Source organism: Anser anser (assembly GCF_964211835.1).
Source record: "Anser anser genome assembly, chromosome: W".
In the NCBI taxonomy this organism is placed as follows: domain Eukaryota; kingdom Metazoa; phylum Chordata; class Aves; order Anseriformes; family Anatidae; genus Anser; species Anser anser.
This window is the reverse complement of record NC_139731.1, coordinates 13,513,481-13,538,788: the sequence shown is the minus strand read 5'-3', so window position 1 is coordinate 13,538,788 and position 25,308 is coordinate 13,513,481. Positions and strand designations below refer to the sequence as shown.

The 25,308-nt window shown below is 46.1% G+C and overlaps 1 protein-coding gene across 1 annotated transcript; it reads left to right on the top strand.

Annotated features, from left to right (window-relative positions):
- Positions 1–180: 180 nt before the first annotated feature.
- On the top strand, positions 181–23,839 carry LOC310888748 (transitional endoplasmic reticulum ATPase-like). The gene is made up of 17 exons (XM_083815773.1): positions 181–388; positions 6,045–6,156; positions 6,542–6,714; positions 8,919–9,061; positions 10,700–10,830; positions 14,125–14,256; positions 14,620–14,722; positions 15,495–15,628; positions 15,847–15,982; positions 17,512–17,624; positions 18,273–18,437; positions 18,547–18,669; positions 19,670–19,882; positions 21,102–21,410; positions 22,328–22,483; positions 22,835–22,989; positions 23,403–23,839. The coding sequence occupies exons 1-17, from the start codon at positions 372–374 to the stop codon at positions 23,506–23,508; spliced, it is 2,421 nt and encodes an 806-aa protein (XP_083671899.1). The 5' UTR covers positions 181–371; the 3' UTR covers positions 23,509–23,839.
- The last annotated feature ends 1,469 nt before the right edge of the window (positions 23,840–25,308 follow it).

The window sequence follows — 25,308 nt, the reverse complement described above, 5'->3', positions numbered from 1 at the left end:
CGCGTTGCCAGGTAGATCAGCCACGAAAATGAAAGCACTACGATTGGCTGACGGCCGTCGCGCTTGGCTCGTGTCGATTGGGAGGGGGAAAAAGGAGAGGGGCGGAGCAGAGAAGGCGAGCGCCCTTTTTTTTTCACCTTTCCCATTAGCTGAGCCTCCGCCGGGCGGAATTTCCGATTGGTCAACGCGCGCTGTTGCTAGGCAGGCAAGGCGGTGCGAGGCGACGCGGGGCGGAGCTCCCCTTTCCGATGAGTCGGCTGTGAGGCCAAGGCAGCGCCGAGCGCCCTGAGAGCCGCCGCCACTCGCCGCCGCCCGCCGCCGCCGCCGCCGCCCTGGTCCGAGGACTCCCTCGCCCCTTCCCCATCAGCGCCATGGCCTCGGGATCCGAGTAAGTGCGGACCGCGGCCTAGGCCTGAGGTGCCGGCCTCGGCCTCCCCCTCCCCCTCCGGGACTCGGTGATGTCGCCGTGTCCGGCTGGAGGGGCCCGGCGGCGGGGTCCCCGCTGCCCGATCCCGCTGTGTCATGCAGGCCCCGAGGAGGCGGGGCTGGGCGGGAGGGGGAGGTGCCGCTCTCCGCGTGCTCCCGGCCGGGCGTGTGCCCGCAGGGGGCCCCCGCGCGCGTCTTCCTTCCCCTCCCGCCCCCCCCCCCCCCAGCCGGGAAGTGTCGAGTCACTCGGGGGGGGTGCTGAGGCTGGGGCCTCCCCCCAGGCCCGGGGCCGCTCGGCCCGGCGCGGCCCTGGCCCGCTTTTGGCCCGCTGGCCCCCTGGCCGGTGAGGGACCAGGCGTTGGGGAGGCAGACATATTGTGGCTGGGCCGAGGCGGGGTGCCCCGTGCTGGCGGCTCCTGCCCCTCGGCCTGGCTTTGCTTCCAGGCCCGAGATCAGCTTTCACACTCCTCAGCACTGAGCTGAGTGACAGCAGTCACCCCACTCCTGTCCCACGTGCGTTGGGCTCTGAGAAGTGTTAAAAATAGCACCTGAAGAGAATTTCACAAATCCGGCAATGCCTCAATGACCTGTTTACCCTCCCAGAGGCACCCCTCATCCCCTTAGTGCCTGTTGTTTATGTTGTCCTTTTCTTTTGCAACTCCTGAAGTTCAGACCTGCTTGGTTCTACCAAGACGTGCTAAGAATTCAGTGACCATGGTAGAGCTTGTGATGGAAGCGTAGGCTAAAAATCCCATTCTGCAGCTGGCTGAGCTGAACGATGCCTTTAAAAGAAGGTCCACTTTCGCAAAGTTGTCACCACCACATAGGAATCGACAGAAGTTACTCTGCAACTGGACAAGAGTTGCATCTTAGCTGCAATTTTGGGTGCGGTGTTGTTGGCAACCATCTTGCTGAGCTGAGCTTTAGCACTGCTGATGCAGTGAAAACTCAATAACCAAAGTTGTTAAGCAGATATTCTTTATTACGGCACCAGGTGTGTGGGGGACTGCTCTGCCTAACACACACACACACACACACCAAGGATTACTGGCAGTGTGCTTATATCAGTGGGACAAATACATATTCATTTCATTTCCCGTAAGTCTCTTGCATATTCATCAGGTCTCCCAAGAATCATCAAGGTAGGTTCCCGCCCCTATTCCCATGGAGTACTTGGGTGGTCTTTTGATGAAGGCCAGAAGTCTTCTAAACTCCTGACCCTTCCTGTCTTTGACAGACTTCAGCAGTCAAGCCAGTTCTTGCTGGTGCCATTATCTATGCATACAGTCTTTTGTTCCCTTATCTTTGGGTCATTAACATACAATTGTGCTGGCTAAGACCTAGGAATCACCATCCTTTATCTTGTTCCCTGTCTTACTGCAAGAGCCACCAGAGCGTGGTTTCTGAAGAGATTCTCGTTTTTATGTGCGTACCTGCCTGGCACAGCATTTAGGAACTTGGCATCTCAGGCATGGGGATGAACTCACTACTTGGTTTCCCTGTGCTGTTCTAGTATGTGGCTGCAGTCACCAGAAACATCAGTCGTTTGCTTTAATGGATAAAATGCATTGTGGATTTATAATACCTACCTGGGGAAGGCAGTTCAGTCTGTAACATGGATGTTCCAGGGTCAGGATTGTAAGAAACTACTGACGGGTTTGTCTCAAAAGAAGGTTTGTGAGGGCGTTGATTTAAAAGGCCCACCAGCCTCCAGAAGGTGTGATTGTTTTCACTTTCATTGCTGAAGCTGGAATCGTTTTGAGTCAGTGACTTTTCCACTATATATTCACCACAGACTTGCAGGAACATCTTAGTTCCCTAGTTCATGGGAATTTTTGGAGATTAGTGCTTGTTTTCAGAAGAATTGCTCATCAGTAATTATCTTCTGCTCTCTCTTCATATAGTCTGCTGTAACGTGTAGCCTTTGGGCATTACCATGTGCTGAACGAGGGGTGCTCTGACGCAAAAAAACATTGAGATATTAAAAGTTGTTAAAGTGGCCCCCTCCCCTTTCCAGTGTTAAATGGGTCTGTTGGGCTGCTTCACTGAAAGAAAAGGGGACTAAGGATGAGACCTGGGAACCCCTTTTTGGGGAGGCTTCAGGGCTAGTACGTGTTTGCTTCAATTTTACTGATGTCTTGTTCTTTATGTACAAGTTTGCCCATTAGCTGTGCAGGGGATTATGTCCTCACTCCTGCCCTCTGTCTAGGGGCAAGTTTTGAATTTCCTTTTAATCCCCAAGCAGCTCTAAAGTTATGTTTTGCGTTCAGTTTGTCTCTCTGTTGAGTCAGTGAAAGAAGCGAGGGAGAAGAGAAGTGTGTGAGGGAACTGACACAACGGAGGAGTTGGGGAGGTGATCTAAAGAAGCTGCAGTTTCTCTCTGACAGAAAACTCATTGGGGAGCTTTAAAAATTACTTAGGTTAGCTGTCTGCTGTGAGAAAAATCTCAATAATTTTCTTCAGACAGGCTCTTCTGTGAAGCTATTTTATTCGCGATTACAATGGCGGGCGTCCTGTCAATCAGGAGCGCATTTTAGTAAACAACTCATAACCTTTTATTCCCTATTACCCGACGCCTGATCTCCTCCCCTGTTTCCTCATTGGCTGAGTACTACAGGTTCACAAGCTACTCGACGCTCCTCTATACCATATATGTACAATTTTTCTTTTTTTCAACCCTTTATTTTCTCCTTTCTTATGCTTTGAGAACTTGTGATCTTTGTTTTACTGTTCTCACACTGCTCATCCTGTTTTTCTCAAGCTTCTACCTTATTTTGGAACAGTGAGGCCTCCTACTGTCCACTTATCTACTAGGCATTTCTCCTTGTTATGACTACACAACTACCTTGGAATACAGAAAATCAGTTCTCTACTGCAAAAACACAACTTACTTTCTCACACTGCCTTGGCCCCTCACTGAAGTTTACCAGTTTACCAGAGGATCACAACCCATGCTTTAGGCTTTCTAGGTTAGTATTTTTAATTCAGGCTCTCCTTCCCTGCTGCATAGATGTTGTCTGAGTGTGGTTGAGGGACGAAGATGTATTTTGCTCTGTCATTTCAGTTATCACGTGAGGAATGCCCAGGAGAGATGCAACAAGGGCAAATGGTGATGGTAATGTTCTCAGCTGCTCCAGGAAGACTCTGTCAAAGTCCTTACACTTGTCTGTAGGAGAAACAACATCACTTGCCTGTGTAGCTGCCATGTAATTTCTTAACGCCTTTGGTTCTTTGTCTGCATGACTCTTAGGTCAGAGAACTGAAGCTGAGCCCAAGCATTTAGATATGTGTGCTGTTTCCTGCATACCTTTATTCCTTTCTTAATGCCTCCAAGTTTTTCGATGGCTTTAAGTGCAGTAATGTACAGATAGCATTAATCCAGCCCTTACTTCTTACTTAGGGAACTGCAGGTTCAGTTCTTCAGTACTAAAATTTTGTTTTCATGTTCAGCAGAACTAAATGTACCTCTTGCTGTGTACTGGAAGATTGCTGAACTTCCCTCCCCAATTCTTATACAGCTTTTGCTTTATTGAAAGCTTTGGTCAAAAAACTTTCTCTTGTTGCCCAATTCCTCTTCCATTTATTTTTCTCTGGAGTCCCAGTCAATTTTTTAGGCTGCATTGCAATCTCTGTGTCCTGAGGGAGAGCTACTCACTTTCAGTGTCAGTTTATGCAGCCAAACTCTGGCAATGGTTTCTTATCAGAAGCTCTTTGGATCCACATCTCGTGTGGAGGGGTATGAATTTCATTCAGCCTTTGAACTAAATAGAAGTATTGTTGCTTGCTAGTGTCCCCTTGTACAAGTTTTTAAATGCACCTGCTAAATTAATTTCCAGTGTCCAGGAGCTGATGCAAGGTCCTTACAAGTAGTTTGTTATTTCTGCCCGCTGTGTTAACTACAAGATGCTATCTGACCTGACCATTTATTTGTTTTAGTTTTCTTAGTGCTCTGTTAGTTTTTCCTGGAAATCCAAGCCCTTTTAGGACTCTCCTAGGACCATGTTTTAGCTTGAAGATGGAATTTGTGAGCTTCTTCCTGGATGTGTCCAGCAGACTTCCTTCTCTCTCTTCAGATTTTGCGAGTGGGTCTGTAACACTTCATGCTCATTGAAGATGTTAATTTCTTACCTATTGCACTCTTAATGAAGAAAGTGAAAAAGGCAACTTGGCCAGTGTTGGCAGTCCTGGAAAGACATGTTTTACAACTCCTTGTTCTGTTTGCTTAAAATAATTTTGGCCTCATTTACAATATGTTTCCTACGCTACTAGAGCTTATGCAAAGCTTGAAAACCGTTTGGAAACAAGCTGGCTGCTCTCATAGGCTTGTATTGTTCCCCTGTTCTTTTGAAGCCTCAGAGAGAGGAGCCAATACTGCACAGTCAGTCTTGGAAACACTTCTGTCTTGAGGGTGTGAGGGGTACCTCAGGTAACGTCATGCTGGAGGTATGTCACACCTATGATATACCTCTAAAGATGCAGTGAACACGCTAAGCAAAGCTCTGCTGCAACGTGCTGTGTTCATGCTGTGCAGCTGCTTGCTCTGCCACTTCCACTCAGGGTTTGATTTCTTCTGGTTATTTTGTCTCTCAAAGAGCTAAACAGAGCCGGAGGGTGCAGCCAGCACAGCTGTCCTCAGAGCTTCCTGCTCTCTGCTGGTGCTTGCTGCTCGCTTAGGACAAAGACAGGTATTATTTTTTTTTGTTTGTTTGTTTTGTCTTGTTAGGTCAAGCACAAGTCTACATCACTTTCTGTTATGACCTATGGCACTTCTGGACTACTTTGAAAAAGTAGTCAGATGCCTATCAAGGGAAGTTCCAATGGTCTCTTGCTGTTTTGATTGGCTAATGTACAACTTCCAAGATCTTCTTGGTTCAAATTTATGTGTTTTTTTTTTTAATGAAATGAATAATTTGCTGTATTAGATTTTGAAGGAAGTGATTTAATCTGCCTTTCTTCCCTTTCCTTGCTGTTTGTTTTGCTTGATTTTTGTCAAGACAAACGAATTATCTGTCATAATTCTTGTGGTGTAGTGGGCTAGAGCTGCAGTGACTCCTATGAAGATGTTGCAGAAAGGTGCTTATATCCTTAAAAATATATATATATCACATTTTTTAATGAGCACTTGGATATTTCTACTGGCTTGCTGGGTTTAACTAATAGCCCTTGACAGGCTAAACTCTTACAGCTCTTCCTGTCAGGGGAGCTGCAACATTGCGCTTTAATTCCCCTATTTATCTGGGATTTGTCACCAAATAGACTTAAACTTTTGTTTCGGTTGCAGTGGTTACATGTGATTGCAGATGAGTCTGACTAATTCTTTTAGGCAAAACATCTTACAGTCAGCAACATCTCACTGACCACTTCTTTTCACAGATAGCTTCACAGCTATTTCTATTTGAGGCTGGTAAGGTAGTTAATATTTACTCACAGAAAGCATTCTGGTTTGAACACCTGGAGTGGGTGCCTAGGAAGAATATTCTCTTTTGTCTTACAAACCAGTATGGTTTTTAAAAGATGTGACGATAAAAACCTATAGTTAATGGAGACCAAAGCAGGGGGGTAGCTGGAGAGGGAGGAGTGGTATTGCTTAGACTCATAACTTCTGTTTTCTTCTCCAGTTCTAAAGCGGATGACTTATCGACTGCTATTCTGAAGCAGAAGAACAGGCCCAATCGGTTAATTGTTGATGAAGCCATCAATGAAGACAACAGTGTTGTGTCACTGTCCCAGGTGTGTCATCGGTGAAAATCAAAGCATTTCATCTGGGTAATATGCAAGCTGTTGCTGTATATTAACTCGAAATTTAACTTTGCGATGTGAATCTATTTGTATAAGAAGCTGCAGCTGTTATGGGTGAGGGAGGTGGGTTGTCTTGTTTTTGAGCACTCTTCTATGCTAAAACATATTTTGATGCTGAACTTTTAAGATTCTGTCAAGCTTAAGCCCTTAGTCTGGCTTCAGGATTAGCTCATGACCAGGGTAGTGGGATCCTGTGTCTTTGTGGATTTAGTTCATGTCTTCCAACACGTAATTCTCCAAAGTCAAGTAACTCTCCTTCACAAGCTCAAATTCTTGTTTTTTCAAAAGCTTGCTCTAATGTTGTTCCTGTTTGCAGGCAAAAATGGATGAATTGCAACTGTTCAGAGGAGATACTGTTCTGCTAAAAGGAAAGAAGAGGAGAGAAGCAGTCTGCATTGTTCTGTCAGATGATACCTGCTCAGATGAGAAGATTCGCATGAACAGGGTTGTTCGCAACAACCTGAGAGTGCGCCTGGGTGATGTGATCAGGTGGGGACTGCTTTGCTGACTGTTGCATGTCCCTGAGTTGTCCAAATAACTTGTGCGCTGGCCCTGAATTCATTCAGTCAGTAGCAGAGACAGGATCTGCAGGAAGTATTCTTACATCTTCCAGAGGTGACCTCAGAAACATTTTCAAGTGCACAGCTTACATCAGGGATCTCAGTTAACTTTTGGGTGTGTTTCTGGCTGTGTACATATTGGGGTTAATACTAAAGAATGATGCTAAAGATTCTTGAAGTCTCTTCAGCACTTTTATGGGCCCAGGTCCTGTCATTAAATTGAATAGTTTAAATATTCCACTGCTGTCAGTTTTCTTCCCAACTTTACATTGTCAGATGAATTCACAATTTTTTCTTGTCTAAATTTCTAATTTCTATGCCATTAACAGGGGAAAGCATTAAGCAATATTATAATTGATCTCACAGTATCTAGCTCAAGCACCAAGCTGTCCTGTGGCATACAGAAGTTGAAACTTGCTAGGAATGAATGACAAAAACATGAAGCAGTCAAATACCAAGATTAAAAATCCCCAAAGGAAGTTTATAGTCAGGTTATGTATATTTCAGTTCTTGTTATAAAAGTAATTTTAGAATTAGGAATGCTTTAAAAGTGTTGCAGGAATTTTGTTGTGCAACACTTGAAGTACACATCATGTAGAATACATCATGGGTTACAGAAAACAGTTTCCATTCTATGATAGGAGTAGAGGGAAACTGCCTTAGCACTTCTGAAATACAAAAATGCTAATTTGCAGGCTTAGGTATGGGAAGGCTGACAGCTCCTCCTCCTGAGCATCTTCCTAATCTGGAATCTCCTACATGTTCTGGGAAAATTGGAACCTAGTTTCTGGCATTTTTCTTCCTGGAATGATACCTGGAATAATCTGTAAATGTAAAATATGTTTCATACAAACTTTGTAGAGGAGAGGGGTGAGGCTGTACCGCCCATCTCTCTATCACTAGAAAATGCAAGTTTTAAACAGAGTTGGAACAGAACAGTGCTTTGACCCAGTCCCTGTGAAGTAAAGGTGAATTCTTAACTTAAACTGATAGGGGGCTGCTGTTGGAGTCTTTTCTAGTGTGACAATTGAGCCTCTGCCCTCGCCTCTTCTGCTGGGACTGTGTCTATAGCGGTTCTCAGCCCTCCAGATGCATTACAGATTCTTAGCTTTGTTGCAAGGGTCAGAGAACTTTGACACCTCTTGCCCTCATAAGTTTTTCTTGCTGATCTTTAATTACTTATTGTCTTACCTTCTGTGGCCTGGTCTCTGCCAAAATACAGATTCATGCATTAATCACTTCCTGCTTGTGGTCTGTAAACTGTTTTCCTTCTGGGACAGTCGGTCTTTTCCTTTACCCTTTTGCTGTATCCTCTCTGTAAAGCATGTGGTAAATGAATCTGTTAAGAGTCTCTCACAAAGCAGTGTATGAAAAGTAGTATGCTCAGTTGCAGTTCAGTGTAGGCTTTTCTTAGCAGGCAAAGCACAGTTGAGCTTTTTGCCTCTCAGCCACAGCTCGATACTCAGCTATTTCTATGGTAGGCTGTTTGCCTACCCTGTAAAATCACAGCTGTGGTGTTTATTTAAAAAGCGGGAAAGGGCCTTAGGACTTTAACCTAAATGTCAGCCTCCACAAAGTGGGATTGATGGATGCCTTGCTGCAAGCCAATTACCACTGATTGGTACTTTGAGAACCTTGCTCTGAATCAGGGTTATCGGCAGCAGGGGGCTCTATTCCTTGTAGTAAGTTAGAAGACAGAGATAAAGGAAAAAAGTTACCCCAAGCTCACTTTCCCTTACAGTTAGTTCAGCAGTAACTCCTTGTTGAAACAAAAATTAGCTTCTGACTCACTAGGTTTTCTGGCTGCACTAGTAATTTCTGAATTTGCTGGGGATGGTGAGGGGCATCCTGGAAGAAGAGCAGAGGTAAGAGGAAAGTCTGAAACTCCCCAGCAGCCTGGATAGGGCTGAGAGGAGTGAAGGAAGGCATGTGTTGTGAAGACTAGCTCTCCCCTGGGCATGGTATTTACCTTGTCAGCATCGAAATGTTCTTAGGCAGGTGGGAAGTCTGAGCACGGATTTGGAGAGTCCTTTCTGGTGGTTGTACTGGCCTGGGAGGAGACATCACTGCTGTTTCCAGACTCAGGTATAAGTCGAGGATGATGTGGCTAACTGGAGTTTTCTTCTGTTGCAGCATCCAGCCCTGCCCAGATGTGAAATATGGCAAACGTATCCATGTGCTGCCAATTGATGACACAGTAGAAGGGATCACGGGGAATCTGTTTGAGGTCTATCTCAAGCCATACTTCCTGGAAGCATACAGACCCATCAGAAAAGGTAATAGCGCATGTTATTGAAGTCCTGATGCTGCTGATTGTGGTCTAGTCCTAAGACTGAGTAAAGAGAATTTCTGGGGACTTGCACAGATTGCTACAAAGCATCAGACTGGCATCTGCAGAGTGAGATCTTGCTGGTGCTGATTCAATTTTCCCTAATCTTCAGAAGAAAGGGTAATATCTGCTACTGGCTTGCACAGCAGCATGAACATTCTGCTTTATTTTTTTTTCCTGCTACCTTGGATGGGAGTGTGTTAGAAAAGTCTCAGGTAGAACTTAGTTTAACAAGATTTTCTCCTAACTTGCTACCACTTGACAGGATTGGGTGTTTGCCTGTGTGTTCATCAATTGGTTGGATAGAGCAGCTGGCACCCTGACTAAATTCACTTCTTCAGAGTAATTCAATTAATAACTGGGAGAGTGCTTAGAAAACAAAATGCACTTTTGGAGCTGAGCTAGTAGCACTTCTGCTGGAACAAATAGCTCCTAATACAGTATGAACACAAGTTGAATGAAGTTTTCCAACTTCTGTAGCCCAGTTTAGCCAGGAGTCATAGTTAATATATATATTATTCTGCTTCTGGAGACGAGCAGTTACTATAACTAATAGCAACTTATTATAACCACTTCCAAATGAGTTTTTATTATGTTAGGGCTTTTTGCATCTTCCCTGGTTGCTTCTAGTGCTAGAATTCTTCCCCTTCTTGAGAAAGTAGACAGAAGTAGAACATTCAAGGCTGCACTTCGCATGTCTATGTGCAGACTGGAACAGCCACTCTGAAAGTCACTTCTTTGGAGCAGTAGTAGCAAAACCAATATGCAGATGGTGTCTAGAGAGAATTTCCCTAGTGAAACAGTCAGCTGTTGCTGTGCTTTAGCGTAAGGCACTATGAGTCAAAATGGGACAGTTTGGGAGTTGGTTGAAGAAACCTGCTTTTGGGATCGAGTCTTGTGTTGCTCTGCAAATTTCTTGAAAGCTTTTTGTATCTCAGGGTGGTTTGACATTTCAGTCTGGCTTTGGCTTCTCCTGCCTTATGACTTTTCACTTGTGGTTGCACTATTTACTGTCTCTGGGCTTTACACTGGAGGCAGGCACCTCTTTTGTAAAGCGATAGCTAGTTTCTAAAGGAGACAGGAAAAACTTGAGCATCTTACCCCTGGACCCTATTCTTAGCCTGTTTGAAAAGACTGTGGTTGCTTGACCTCAGTTTGTGACTAGGTAGCTGATCAAACACATTGTAAACCAGTTTGAACTTTTTTTTTCCTAAACTACATTTGAATTATTTTTAAGAATTTTTTTTTTAATAAAAAATCGTTCTAGAACAGTTGAATTGGAACTGAATGGAAAATAAATGTGATTCATTGCCTTTGTTTGGTATTTAGGTAGAGTATTCTTTTCTCTTGTTTGCTGTTTGTTTCTGGATGAAATTTGAAAAGTTTAACTGCTGCAGATCTAAACAGTGCTCTGGTAGTCACGGTACACGCAGCTCTTGAGTCTAAAATGTAGAGCAGTGTTAAAAATGCCAGTGGCATATGCATGTGTAACCTACTTCCTTATCCTCTATGGCTGCTAGTAGTACAAGGGTTGACATTTTGCAGACATCACCTCAGCAGGCTACTGAAATGTGGGATTTTACAGGTGACATCTTCTTGGTGCGTGGAGGAATGCGTGCGGTGGAATTCAAAGTGGTGGAGACAGATCCAAGTCCCTACTGCATAGTGGCTCCGGACACAGTGATCCATTGTGAAGGAGAGCCCATCAAACGAGAGGTGAGCTGAATCCTGCCATGTAGTTCTTGTCCTGAATCCACTCTGTCCACTGAAATATGTTTCTGTGACAGTCCTGGAGAGCAGCAGAGTTGCAGTTCCTGGTTTGGCATTTTGTGTAGTGAATGTTATGGTTAGGAACTCTGGTTTCAGGAGATGAGCTGCTGCTGAAGGTAATGGAAGAAATGTGCTTCTAGTATTCTTCCTCAGACACTGAGATAACACTAATGCTTAGGTTTGCTGAGAAAATGGTACAATGTGATAGCAGCTAGTTCTGCATCTGCTTCCAGATACCTCATGCTGGACTTAGATGTATCTTTTCATTCTGAAATTCTGTTGATCCATAGCAGGGAGGACTTAATGTGTCGCTAAATTTCATGCCATGTGAAGAGAAAGTGATTAATGCTTTTTGAATGAGAAACTTGAAATCTTTAAACAGCTTTATTCATTTAATTAAATCCCTTACAGTATCTAGCCTTGAGTATCCCAAGTTTAAGGCAGCTTGAGTTACTTGTCTGTCAGGAGTTGGCCACCTTACTTTTGTAGAGTAGGAAATCTCAGGGATATGAGGTAAGGTGGCTGTATGCCTCATAGTTAGCTGCCTTGTGAAAAATTCACCTCTATTTGATGGTTGTGAGGCACCAAATGAATCCTGTTTGGGCTCTTCAGGTCACAGCAGAGTGTTTGCTGCCAAGGCCAACAAAATGATGAATAGCTGGAGGCCAAAATAAATGAAGAGGGGCTGGGAGAGTGGCCTTATGCTAGAGAAGGGAAGGTGAAGGGGCAGGCTTTCTGGCAACTGCCTGATGGAAAGGTGTAGATGAATGGGTTCTTCTGAGGGTTGTGCCTAGGAACAGGACTAGAGACAATTGCAGAAGCTGGGTCAAGGGAAATTCCCAGTAGATGTTAAGAAATAGGTTTCTGCAAAGCCTAGAGCAGGGCCCAGAGTGAGCAGGAATCTCCAGCTCTGGAGACCACCTTCAGTGCTTGATAGGGCCAGGCTCTGAGCAACCTGCTTCATGTAGTAGTCCTGGCTCTGTGGGGCTCTGGCTTGATCCCCTCTGAGATTCCAGGCTATGCTATTTTATGATTTTATTGTGGCCTTACATTACAGATAACTAAGGCCAGCAGAGATTTGCACAGCCATAAGCAGAATGATTGCTGTAGGGCTGTACTGGAAGAATTAGCCACAGCTGGTCTTATCTGCACATCTGAATTTCAACATTCTCAGTTAGTTTGAGTTAGTCCCAAAAAGAAAGCACTGCATCTGAGAACTGTATGGTAACTAGGGTATTTCAAGTGCTTAGAAATGTCATTTGCAGTTTAAGGAATAAGTGTATTTTATACTGGGCTTCATTGTCTGTTTTTATCGGTTAGCCACATCAGAAGATCACACAGCTTGTTTTTGTGCTTGAGTCTGTAGGGAGTCTGCTAGCAGAGGCTGTCATTCAAGAGGTTGGGTTTCAGTGAGAGGTCTAGGTATATGCAGGTGTGGTGGTTTTACTCAGGTGGGCAGCCAAGCTCCACCATGGCCGCTCTCTCACTCCCCCTCCTCAAAGGGAAAGGGGGAGAAAATACGATGCAAAGGGCTCAAGGGTTGAGATAAGGACAGGGAGATCGCTCAACAATTATCGTGACAGGCAAAACAGACTCAGAGTAGGGAGACAGTAAGATTTATTGCCTATTACTAACAAGCTAGAGAAGTGAGAAACAAAGGAAAGAAACCAAAAACGCCTTCCCCCCATCCACCCTCTTCCACCTCCTCCCCCGGGCGGCGCAGGAGAATGGGGATTGCAGTCAGTCTATAGCACTTAGTCTCTGCTGCTCCTTCTCAGTCACTCTCTGCCCCTGCTCCAACGTGGGGTCCCTCCCATGGGATGCCGTCCTTCCCGAACTGATCCTGCAGGGGCTGCCCACAGGCAGCAGCTCTTCAAGAACTGCTCCAGATATGGGTCCATACCACGGGGTCCATCCCTCAGGTGCAATCTGCTCCAACCTGGGTCCCCCATAGTGTGAGAAACACTCCGTAACCAATAACTTAGGCTCAGGCAAGGATCTCAGTGAAGTAGCGATTTTATTCACAATTGCAATGGTGGGCGTCCCACAAGCAGGAGCGCACCTACTGGTTCCATAACACAGTTTATATACTTTTTTCAATGACCAGGACCCTCCCCCGTTTCCCCACTGAGTGGGTAATCCAGGTTCACAATCTACCCAGTGCTTCACAGACTCTTTGAGGTGGTAATGTTTCTTACACAGTGATTTCCGCCTAGTTGTTCTAAGGAGTCCGGTTGTCTGCATTTTACAAGGTTGTCTGTTAAGCTTTCTTATCACTGCAAGCATATCTCAATACCACATTCCTTCCCTCTAAACAATGTAACTCTGCAAAAACAACATTTTTATTCCCACAATGGGCAGCAGCTCCTGCCAGGTCACCTGCTCCTGCGTGGGCTCCTCTCCACGGGCTACAGGTCCAGCCCGGAATCTGTTCTGGCAGGGGTCTTCCACAGGCCGCAGCCTCCGTCGGTGCAGGTTCACCTGCTCCACCGTGGTCTCCTCCACGGGCTGCAGCATGGAACCCTGCTCCACCGTGGTACTCCGTGGGCTGCAGGGGGACAGCCTGCTTCACCATGGTCCTCACCACAGGCCGCAGGGGACTTCTGCTCCGGTGCCTGGAGCACCTCTCCCCCTCCTTCTTCACTGACCTTGGTGCCTGCAGGGCTGTTCCTCACTCCTCTCACTCTCCCAGCTGCTGTGTAGCAGCATTTTTTTTCCCTGACTTAAATATGCTCTCACAGAGGCGCAAACAACATCGCTTATTGGCCTGGCTCTGGCCAGCAGTGGGGCCCTTACCTAACATGGGGCAGCTTCTGGATTCTTCTCATAGAAGCCACCCCTATGGCCCCCTGCTACCAAAACCTTGCCATGTAAACCTACTACAGCAGGTAATTTCCATTGTATATCTGGGAAGTCAGAGCTAAGAAACAGTTGTTGAAGACACCAGGAAGACTTGAAAGTGAGAATCTCAAAACAGCAAAGAAACAACAATAAGCAATAGCCCAGATTCCTGGTTCTGTAAACTGGGAGGGATTGTTGAAAAGCTAGGACTGGCATTAGCAGTGTGTGGTGGCACATTACAGAGAAGCTCACCAAGTGTGAAATAGGGTAAGAAAAGAGGCAGCTAAAGGTGGCTCACTGACTAATACTGCATTCTGTTAGAGTAAACTGAACACACCAGAATAATGATAGAAAGTAATTGTCTTCACTCAAATGTCTAATAAACTTCCTTCCTGGTAGGATGAAGAAGAGTCACTGAATGAAGTGGGCTATGATGACATTGGTGGGTGCCGGAAGCAGCTGGCTCAGATCAAAGAGATGGTGGAACTTCCCCTCCGACACCCTGCACTCTTCAAGGCCATAGGGGTGAAGGTAAGCACTTGCCTTTGCTGTTGACTTTGATGTAGGAGGTTTATGACTTATTGGAGGGGAATAAGTAACTTTTTTTTTTAATGCTGGTATTAGGAGACCATTTCCTTATGTTTTAGGCACAGATTAAAATGCTGGCACTTGTAAAGCAGAGTGATGCTTTGAATCATCACTGTCAGTTACTGGCAAGGTTTTTGTTTGTGTGTCACGTAAAGTAGTCAGGGTGTTGATGGTTGGATGGCAGTTGTTGCATGAGCCAGCATCACAGTTTCAGACTGGCTTTATCCAATGCTTGGAATTCACTGTGAAGCTACTCAGGCATTCAGATACTAGCTTACCACCTAAATCCCTTGCCTCTGTCCTCAGCCTCCACGTGGCATCCTGCTGTATGGTCCTCCTGGCACTGGTAAAACGCTGATTGCCCGAGCGGTGGCCAATGAAACTGGGGCCTTCTTCTTCCTGATCAATGGTAAGCTTGGTGTCTGCTTTGGACCCAGAACTGTGTGGTCATTCTTCCACATAATGGTAGTGAATGGTTTAGATAAGGCCACCTTATAGCCACCTTTGTGTCCTTGACATCCTTTCTTACCTCTTTCAAGTGCCCCACTGAGGACACTTAGAGGCCACTTGTGTGGAAGCATCTGTCGTAGTGGCACTGTCCTTAAACTTGATTGTTTTGTAGCAGTGGTTGAAAGACAGTTTTGTGATGCAGGAATTTGGAGTCTGTCTAGCTGAGCGTTTATGTTGGTAGGGGCAGAGCTAGGAGGGAAGCAGTAAGATTATTCTATGTATATGGGCATAGAACACTCGTTTCTGTTGCTGCCAGCATGTTTTATTCAGAAAAGAATCTGGTCTGCACTGCAGTTCTTTTTCCTTCAAGTACAGCACAAGACCTGTTTTGTTTCACATACTGGCATACAGGACTGGCATTAGCAGTGTGTGGTGGCACATTACAGAGAAGCTCACCAAGTGTGAAATAGGGTAAGAAAAGAGGCAGCTAAAGGTAGCTCACTGACTAGTGCTGCATTCTGTTAAACTGAACACACCAGAATAATGATAGAAAGTAATTCTGCATTCTGTTCTTGCCTGTTCAGCTGCAAATTTAGTGAACTTGGTTGATAGTGTTTGCTTTGGCTTGAAATATAGATACTCCCATCTAAATGTTGTACTTAAAGAAATCACCTGCATGCCTTGGGGCTAGCTGTGTCTCTTCGGGGTGCCACAGTGCTGCTGTTTTTCAGGTCCTGAGATCATGAGCAAGCTGGCTGGTGAGTCTGAGAGCAACCTGAGGAAAGCATTTGAAGAAGCCGAAAAGAATGCTCCTGCCATCATCTTCATTGATGAACTGGATGCCATTGCTCCTAAGAGGGAGAAGGTAAAGATAGCCTGTAGGAAGTAAAGAAGTGTCTGTACACCCTTTTTGGTGGCAGCTGGCATGAATCTGAGTATAGGGTAAAGCAGCAGTTAATGCTTGAACTCAGGCATGAGAAGAATCATAGATAGTTCACAATGTTTGTTAGCAGCTTGTGTCTCTAATGTCCAGCTCCTGTGCTGTAGAGCTTTTAGTCTAATAATTGTTTTGTCTCTCTGTAGACGCATGGAGAGGTGGAACGTCGCATAGTGTCTCAGCTGCTGACTCTTATGGATGGACTGAAACAGAGAGCACATGTGATTGTTATGGCAGCTACCAACAGACCTAACAGCATTGACCCAGCACTCAGGAGATTTGGTAACCAGGATTGTCATCTGTTTTCTGCACCACTGTGGTGGTTTTACCCTGCTGTGCAGCTGAGCTCCTCCACAACCGCTCGCTCACCCCTCCTCAAAGGAAAAGGGAGAGAAAATATGATGGAAAGGGCTCAAGGGTTGAGATAAGGACAGGGAGATCACTCACCAATTATCATTATGGGCAAAACAGGCTCAGCATAGGGAGATTAATGTAATTTATTGCCTATCACTAGCAGACTAGCACTGTGGGAAACTAGAAGCAAATTAAAAACACCGTCCCCCCCCATATCCACCCTATTCTGTGTCCTCCCCTGAACATGTTTTTTCCCTTTTTTAAATATGCTCTCCCAGAGGCACAAATAACATCACTTATTGAACTTGGCTCGGTTCTGGCCAGCAGTGGGTCCCTTTCTGAGGATCTGGAGCTGGCTCCTCTCTGCCATGGGGCAGCTGCTGGGCTCTGCTCACAGAGGCCACCTCTGTAGCCCCCCTGCTACCAAGCCCATGCCATGTAAACCCGATACAATCAGATGCTTTGTTACAGACTATGCTTTGGGGGCCTTGTAAAGATTGAGCAGAAATTAATATTAAATGTCTTCTGTGTATTTCATAGACTATTGATTTGTGTCTAGCTGCTGCTTTGTAATTAATTTCTAGGCTTCTAGTCTTTGAAATAATTTTCTGTCTTACTAGGTTAGAACTTGTAGAAATAACAAAATACTTTGAAATCACGTGGTAGTCTCTGTTAGGTGAGGCTATCTCAGGACACACTGAAGGAGTAAATGGCTGCTTGAGGGGATGTGTGCGCCTGAGGTTGTAGAAGAATTGTCTGACTTCCCTTTTATTAATGAGGAGTCTGGTAGTTTCCAAGCTCCATGTTTTCAAAACTCTACAGCGTGAATGAATGTCTGGTGTATGAGCAGTTGGTAAAGTGTGTAGCAGCAAACCTGTCAAGCTTGCAGGAGAAAAGGGCATCTTTAGTGTGTAGAGGCATGACTAGAGGCAAATGATAGGTGTTTGTACCTTAGTTAATATCGCAGTAATATATAGGTTTCCTGCCTCCCCAGATAATGGGGCAGTTTTTTTCTTTCACCACCTGGGTTTTGCTATGATGATTACTGTAGGAAGTTCTAAAAAACTAAATCTGTCTCTCAGAATTCACATACTCTTATGCTGAGGACACAAAGGTGGAAGTAAACAAAAATGCCTCATGGTATGTTGGTTAGGGGAAGTATCCCTTCCTACAGATGAAGCTTGGAAAACATTGCTAAACCTGTAGTACTCTGCTTTTTGTAGTCTTGAAGTCTAGTTAATACAGTAGTTTCACTTTTCCTAAATGGCTAAGGCCTTTCTTCCTTTCTGACTCTGCAACTATGCTGATACATGCTGTAGAGAAACCCGAAACTCTGGCATTTTCTGAAATTATGTCCGTGTGGCTTGTCATTATGTCATTCAGTCAGAGGAAGACAGCAACTGCAGCTTCTTTGGTTTGCAGAATCAGCAGCTCAACATATGTTTTGTACTTCCCAGGTCGTTTTGACAGAGAGGTAGATATCGGTATCCCAGATGCAACTGGGCGCCTGGAGATCCTGCAGATCCACACAAAAAATATGAAACTGGCTGATGATGTGGATCTGGAACAGGTGAGCAGAATGCTGTTGGGAAAGCTTCTCTCTGCAGGCTAACATTAGCTGATGCTGTGTTTTGTAGTGGCAGAGTTGTTATGGCTTTGATCATATAAATGTAGTTGCTCATTTAGGACAGTGTGAAAGTGGGTGAACGTGTGATCTGGGCTTCCTTCCAACTAGTGTACCAGTGACCAAAAATCCTTGCTCACTAGCTAAAAGTGGCGTGGCTAAGAGAAACAATTGTGTATCAGTCCAGTCTGCACATGCCTTGCCACTGTCCTCCTGGGTTTGTTTGCTGTGGTATTCTACTAGTAAACCTAAAACAGCTCTCAGGGAGGTGAGTGAGTGGTGTGGTGACATGGGATACTGTATGTAAACTCAGTTGGTTCCTGTTATTTCTGTCCTGAATGAAGAACTCCAGTCTTGGGGTTATCTTTCTGTGTTGTGCCATCTGAATTTCAGTTGCAACTTTGATCTCAAGTGGGAGGTGGAACAGCAGTGTCTCTGCCTGTTAAATATGTGGTGGCACTTGTCTCTTGAACCCACAGTGGAACACTGATGTTTCTGTCCTCCAAAGTTTCATTGCACCTCCGAGTGAGTCACCAGAGCATGCAGAGTGCTTGCTTGTGTTCCTGTGAGTCATAGTCAGTGCTTTGCTTTCAGGTGGCAAACGAGACCCATGGACATGTTGGTGCTGACTTGGCTGCTCTTTGCTCAGAAGCTGCTCTTCAGGCTATCAGAAAGAAGATGGATCTCATAGACCTAGAAGATGAAACCATCGATGCTGAAGTGATGAACTCACTGGCTGTGACCATGGATGACTTCAGGGTAATGCAAGAGTGCCCCTCTTTCTTTTAGGTGCAATGTCTAATTGTTTATCTGAAGCATGTGAGCATGACATGATAGCATTATTTAATGACGTTTCTTCTAACGATAGTGGGCTCTGAGCCAGAGCAACCCTTCTGCTCTTCGGGAGACTGTGGTGGAGGTGCCACAAGTTACCTGGGAAGATATTGGTGGTCTAGAAGATGTAAAGAGAGAACTCCAGGAGCTTGTACAGGTAAGCATTTCCAGCTGATTTTTTGCCTAGTCAGCTTAAGTAATAGTTATGGTGGTAAAATCCAGAACCTCTTCATATTCCTGTTTGGACTGTGAACAGGGTAAATGCAGTTTTTATGATAACTGCTTGTAATGGACTGAAAATACCACGGTGTTCCATCTTAGTGAACTTAGGGAGAGGAAGGTGCTGGGAAGCAGCATCAGACTTTCCTTAGTTGAGTGTATGATGACATCTTTCATGTGTCTTGTGCTTAATGCAGAAGTTCTGCCTCTCATAAGTGGAAGTCAGCAAAGCAATGGGACCATTGCTGAGAATCCTGTTACATGGTGGCTTTATCTGCCAGAAGGTGAACAAAGATTCTCATGCAGTGAGCTTCCAAAGGGCTTTTTATTGGTGTTACCATCAGGACAGGTGAAAAATGATTGTGAAGCCTTCTGTGAAGGGAGACAAAAAGTCATGAATGTCTGTGGAAACTTCTGGTGTCTGCATCAGGATGGTTTCTTTCTGATACATCCCTGCTCTCAGTCGTCACTATAGAGGCAATGTGTCTGTGAGTTAATAATAAATAAATAGAAGTCTAATTTTCTGGTGTTAAACCATCACCTAGCTCTGACCTTGCTGCTGAGGATAAGTGCTCATATCAGGCACCTTGTGTGTCTCTGGAGGGCAGAGCTGACTAGGTTGGATAATGAGCTGTTCCCTTTTGCTTCTGCAGGGCAGAACGAAGCTGGGGTTAAGTGTGCTGGAAAACTACCCAAGCTACTACCCAAAACTACCCAAGCTGGTGCTTAGTTCTTAGGCTAAGATAAATAGGCTTTTTAGGGCAGCTTTACAATTGAGCTGTGGTGCTTTTCAAACCAGTCCCCAGCTAAAAACTCTAGTGGCCCTGAGCAGGCAGAAACTTGTGTTTAACTCACTAGAAATCTAAGATACTGTTTGTGTTAGGGGCAAGGCACAGGCTTGCTCATCACAAGAATTTTTTGTTGTTGTTCTCCTGTAGTATCCTGTGGAGCACCCGGACAAGTTCCTCAAATTTGGCATGACTCCATCAAAGGGGGTTCTGTTCTATGGGCCACCTGGTTGTGGTAAGACACTTCTGGCCAAAGCCATTGCCAATGAATGCCAGGCAAATTTCATTTCCATCAAGGGCCCAGAATTGCTCACCATGTGGTTTGGAGAGTCTGAAGCCAACGTGCGTGAGATCTTTGACAAGGTAAGTGTTTCTTCTGCTCCCTGTGCTACGTTTGTGCTGAGATGCCCCCAGAACATCGTCTCCACTGTGTCTGTTACTGGCCCAGTTCTTATTTGTGTATTTTTTGTGTTTTCTTCACTTGCACTGTCAGCAGGGGCTGCTTTCCTGATGTTAGGGAATTAATCCTGTTTGGGAACATAGCTATTTACATGTTCTTTCTCCCACTACAGTTTGCATCTTTTGTTAAAGAACGATAAATGTGCTAGTGCCTTAGCCATGAGGCTGGCATTAGAGTGACATAAATATCCTCAACATACCTTGAAAACTTACTTTGACAGCTCATTAGTTATTACCTTCTATAGATTTTCAAAACATCCTACAGGGTCTTGTCCTGCAATATGCATGGCATAGAAAGGAGTTCACCTCCTGCTGCCCAGTTCCCTGTAGATAGTGTCGCCTCCTGTCCCACGTAGGGATTACCATGGGAATCCTCACTGTTGTAGTCAGGGAAGCTGCTGAAAGAGCAAAGCAGGAAGGAGAATGAGAGAGGAAAATGTAGGTTGGGAAGGAACCTCAGAGGCCATCTGCTCCAACTGTTTGTCCAGAGCAGGAAGGGAAGATAACTTGGAAATCTGGTTTGTGTATGTCTCGTGTGTATTAGTTGATTTGTACATTAGCAACCAAGGATGGAGAATCCCAGACCTCTGTGGGCCTGTGTGCTAATGTTTGAACTCTCTGATTGTAAAGAATTTTTTCCTTATTTCTAACTGGAATTTTCTTTGCAGCAGTTTGCACCCATTTTCACTGCGCACCTCAAAGAAGGATCTGACTCCTTTTGCCTGTAATTACCCATTAGGTAGCTGAAGACAGGGACTGGATTTGCCCCTTCTATTTGATACATTGTGACTATGGATACCCCAGTGCCTAAATAACCAACTGACATCTCCAGATCTTGCTGGGAGAGTTTGGTCCTGGCAGATTGGTTGTAGCTTTCCCTCTTTGCATTAGAGTTACCATACTTCTGCTTGGTCTACGATGCTCTCAGCTTTGGGGAAATTCACCTTGTTACTCAGAATTTAATTGAGGGTTTCTAGAGTAGCTCCTCCAAGCTCTCGAGGCAGTAGTGCTCTGGTACTCCTCTGAGCTGCTGTAATTTTAGGGTATGCTTAGCGTGAAATCAGTGTGCTCCTCGCCTGGTGTTATTTAACAGGGACTAATTGTTTCTCTTTGCGTTTCGCAGGCCCGCCAAGCAGCCCCTTGTGTGCTCTTCTTTGATGAGCTGGACTCCATCGCAAAGGCTCGAGGTGGCAATATCGGAGATGGCGGCGGTGCTGCAGACCGTGTCATCAACCAGATCCTGACAGAGATGGACGGCATGTCCACCAAGAAGAATGTCTTCATCATCGGTGCCACCAACAGGCCGGACATCATTGACCCAGCCATCTTGCGCCCTGGCCGCCTGGATCAACTCATCTACATCCCCCTGCCTGACGAGAAGTCCCGGGTTGCTATTCTTAAGGCCAACCTGAGGAAATCACCAGTTGCTAAGGTAGGATCTGTGCCATGACTGTACCTGAGTTGGTTTTGCAGTGCGCTGCACATGCTCCTCACGAGCTGGGGGACAGAGAGGAGGGCTGGGGACTGCTCCATGCACTGCAGAGCTGGGAAACCTTCCATCCCTGAAGAGTGGAAATAGATGGAAGAGAGATAGGGGGAGGCTCGAGTTCTAAAATGAGGTACCAATGCAGCTAGATATCAGTGTGTCAGCACAGCAGGTCTTTGTCATATAGTAGAGTTCTGCCTACAGTGCAGGAACGCCTGTTATGGAAAGATGGAGGAGATTCTTGTACTCTGAAAGAAAAATAAATGTAGAAAATGGGGATGGGAAATGGAAATTGAAGAGGAACAATTGCAGTTAATTGTTGCTGAGCTCTTTCATAGGCAAGAGTTCTATGCCTTGCCTAGGAAGCAGGCAATAATGAAACTCATAGGGTTAATCAGAGAAAAACAGATGTCAAGCGAGTGTGCAAACTTTTTTAGGCCATTCTTACTTTTTAAAGTACTGCTGTGAAGGAAAGCTTTAAAGAAGCTTGTAGTATTACTCTGTCAGTTGACAGGAAGGAGGAGAGGAGGTTGTTTGTCCTCCCCATCTCCATTTCCAGTCATTTCATTTGACTCCTAATGCTGAGACCTGAGGAAATCGCATCTGAAAGTCAGCCTGTTTCTTCTTGAAGGTGAACAGTGCAGAGGCATTTGTAGCTGTGTAGCAGGTTCTCGCTGTGAGTGGGGGGAGTGTGGCCTGCCTTTGTGTGTGGTTAACTTTTACCAGAAACAAGAGCCTTAACAGCCTGCCGTTCTAAAATTGGCCAAAATTAAGGCAGCACCTTGGTACCATGGGATCTAAAAGCACTTCTTTGTCACCTGAGAATGCAAGGTGTAAAGGACAGGCCTCTTGTTTTTCCCTAGGATGTTGACCTGGATTTCCTAGCTAAGATGACCAATGGCTTTTCGGGGGCTGACCTGACAGAAATTTGCCAGCGTGCCTGCAAACTGGCCATCCGCGAGTCCATCGAGAGTGAGATCAGGCGAGAGCGTGAGCGACAGACCAACCCTTCTGCCATGGTGAGTGGGGCACTCAGCTTTCCCTGCTCATGAGAGAGGCAGCCCGTCTCTGCCCGTGGGTGAGGGATGATGCGTTCCTCTCTGTAATCCTCAGATGAGAATGAGTAGGCTCGGCACAGAGCGCTGAGCTGGAGCACTTTGTTTTCTTCTTGTGGGAGGGAGGGTGAGGGCCTTCTGTTGTACCTCATCATTGGCATTGCTCAGAAGGCCCCTGCTGCAGCTGTGACTCAGTCTGCTGCAGCATCCCTCTCTAGCCCCTGCCTTGGTGGGTATTGTTGTTTCCTGACCCAGAGGGGGGCTGTGGGTGGGTGTGCTGCCCACAGCTCACCTGGGCCCTCTGTCCCACTGCAGGAGGTGGAGGAGGATGACCCGGTTCCTGAGATACGCAGGGATCACTTTGAGGAGGCCATGCGCTTTGCTCGCCGCTCTGTCAGTGACAATGACATCAGGAAATACGAGATGTTTGCACAGACTCTACAGCAGAGCCGTGGCTTTGGCAGCTTCAGGTAACCGTGAGGGAGGTAGGGAAGGCAGTGTGGCTCAGCTAGCCCTAGGAGCAGAGCACTGAGGGCAGCTTTGCTGTTCTCTGGGTAACAATTCCCTCTTCCACCACGTTTTCTGGTTCCCCCCAGTGTGTACAGCAGCCAGCTGAGCACATGGTGGTACAGGCTGTGCTGCAGGTCAGTTGTAGCTGCTCTGTTAGTGCTCCTGAAGCCCATCAGCCCTTTTTCCTTTAATGCAAGCAACATCTGGCAGCAGTGTAAGCCTTTGCATCACCTGCCTTAAGGCTTCAGCACATTTCTCCCCTCTTTCCTACTTGGCACCCGGGAGTTGGTGTGGAGGGGAGGGGATTGTGCTGAGCTGTGAGGAAGCTTCTGAAGAGCATCTCTTCTCTCCCCTTCTGCACTGCTGCCTGCAGGTTCCCGTCAGGAAACCAGGGAGGCACTGGTCCAAGCCAAGGCACAGGAGGTGGCAGCGGGGGCAATGTGTACAGTGAAGACAATGATGATGATCTCTACGGTTAACTCGCTGTCCTCATTGGACCAAACTCCAAATCAGGCCACGTTGTACAGGGAAAATCGAATGTTCAGCGGACTCTCAGCTTCTTCATTCCTCAGTCAGAACAGTGTAGCTGCGCATCAGACTTTGTACAGGGAATGTTTTCTGCAAATGCAAATACAGACCGATGTTCAGTTGGGAGGCAGACTGAATTAACAAGGAGGGGAACCGACTTAATTTCGAGAAATTTCTGTTCTAGTTTATGTGGCAGAATCAGCAGCTTTAGCAAAGGGTACAACACTAGCCTGTATTTAAAAAAAATAAAAATAATAAAAAAAAAAATCCCACAAAACTCTAGCCAGGCCCCTGGCAATTCCTTTTTGTGGTACTGCCACAGCATCAGCAGCACTGTGTCTGCCATGTCTTGCTTGCTGTGTGAGCACTCCTCAGCTGCCCCTCGTCTGTTTTGTGCATTTCCCTGGAGCGTGTGAGGTTGCTCTTTGTCCGTATGTTTCTTAGCTCATCTTCACAGAAGAAACTGGTTGGGCAATCTCTCTCCTGTGTCATAACTTGGCAGTAAGCATCAAGAGAGCCCTGCTGCCAGCAGCAGGTATCTGGCGTTGCTTCTCTGATGCTGGCCGTGAGCCATTGGGTCTCCTGCTGCTTTGACTTCTGTGCAGCAAAGGACTCCTCCAGAAATCCCCCTTTCATCCGCTGTGCCTGAAGGCAGGCATGAGAGGGTTCCTGGGCTGTCTCTGGAGCCTGGTGCAGTGTGACCTGAGTGTGGTTTGGGAACAGGAGCTTCCTCTGATGCTGTAGCAACAGTGTTCATCAGGTTTTGCAGAGAGATTCCCCCTTCTGCAGAAACTATTTGTGTGTCCCTGTGGGCTTCTGATGAAAGGTTTGGTTCTTTGCTGTCAACTTGGCCTTTATTGTGCCTTATACTCGGTAGTCAGGTTTTGATCATACTCTTGTGCTTTTCCTTCAGTTTCTTCTATAGCTTCCTGGCCTGCTCCTAGATTTATTTTCCCTTCTCTGAACTGAAAAATGTGCTACTGCTGTACTTAGTGTTTCATGAGAGAGAAGCCCTGGGTCTGGCAGCTGGCACCTGCCCTATCCTGGTGTGTGTGCTCATTCACCCATAGCTGGAGCCAGGGCTGCACCTGCTGAAGCAGGTAAATGGCCTGAAGAGCAGAAGGTGCGTGGCCAGCTACAGTGCAGGGCTGCAGCAGGAAGAGCAGCTGTGAGTCTGTACCCATGAGCCTAGACCTGTGCTGCATGGTGTTTGGGCTCATCCCTGAACTCCATGAAAAGACAAAGCTTCCTGTTCAGCATGGTTACTTTTCACTTCCACTTTGCTCTGTGTGGGGTCTGGCTTTAAAACAGGGAAAAGGGGAGGCTCTGGGTGCCTGCATGTCTCCAAGCTTCAGGGTGACATGCAAGGACCAGCTTTGAGTATGGTGAACACAGCTTCAGCTCAGTGCCTTGGTGCTCACCTTTTGACCCCAAAGGCTGGGAGCTGAGTGCTCTTGCCCTGAGCAGTCACAGCAACTGCCACTGGCTGAATTCGATTCTCCTTTTCCTGCCTGATGTGAACGTGCAGCTTTGGCCACCAGCAGGTAGGTGGGGCACCCTTTGCCATCTGTCTGGATCATCCAGCTTGGGGCTGGATTTAGTGGTGCTGGGGAAGTACAGCTGGGTGAGGGAAGACATGTTTAAACAAAGGAGCAATGCTGCTGGCCACATGCGGCACAGCCCCGAACCAGAGGACAACGGGCCTTGGCACAGAGCACAGATGCGTGCTGTCGGCTTCTAGAGCATTGCAG

Excerpts from the sequence above, each read along its gene's own strand:
- LOC310888748 (XM_083815773.1), top strand. Across the intron at positions 18,438-18,546 it reads TGACCATGGATGACTTCAGG|TGGGCTCTGAGCCAGAGCAA; the intron begins GTAATGCAAGAG and ends TTCTAACGATAG. Across the intron at positions 21,411-22,327 it reads GGAAATCACCAGTTGCTAAG|GATGTTGACCTGGATTTCCT; the intron begins GTAGGATCTGTG and ends GTTTTTCCCTAG.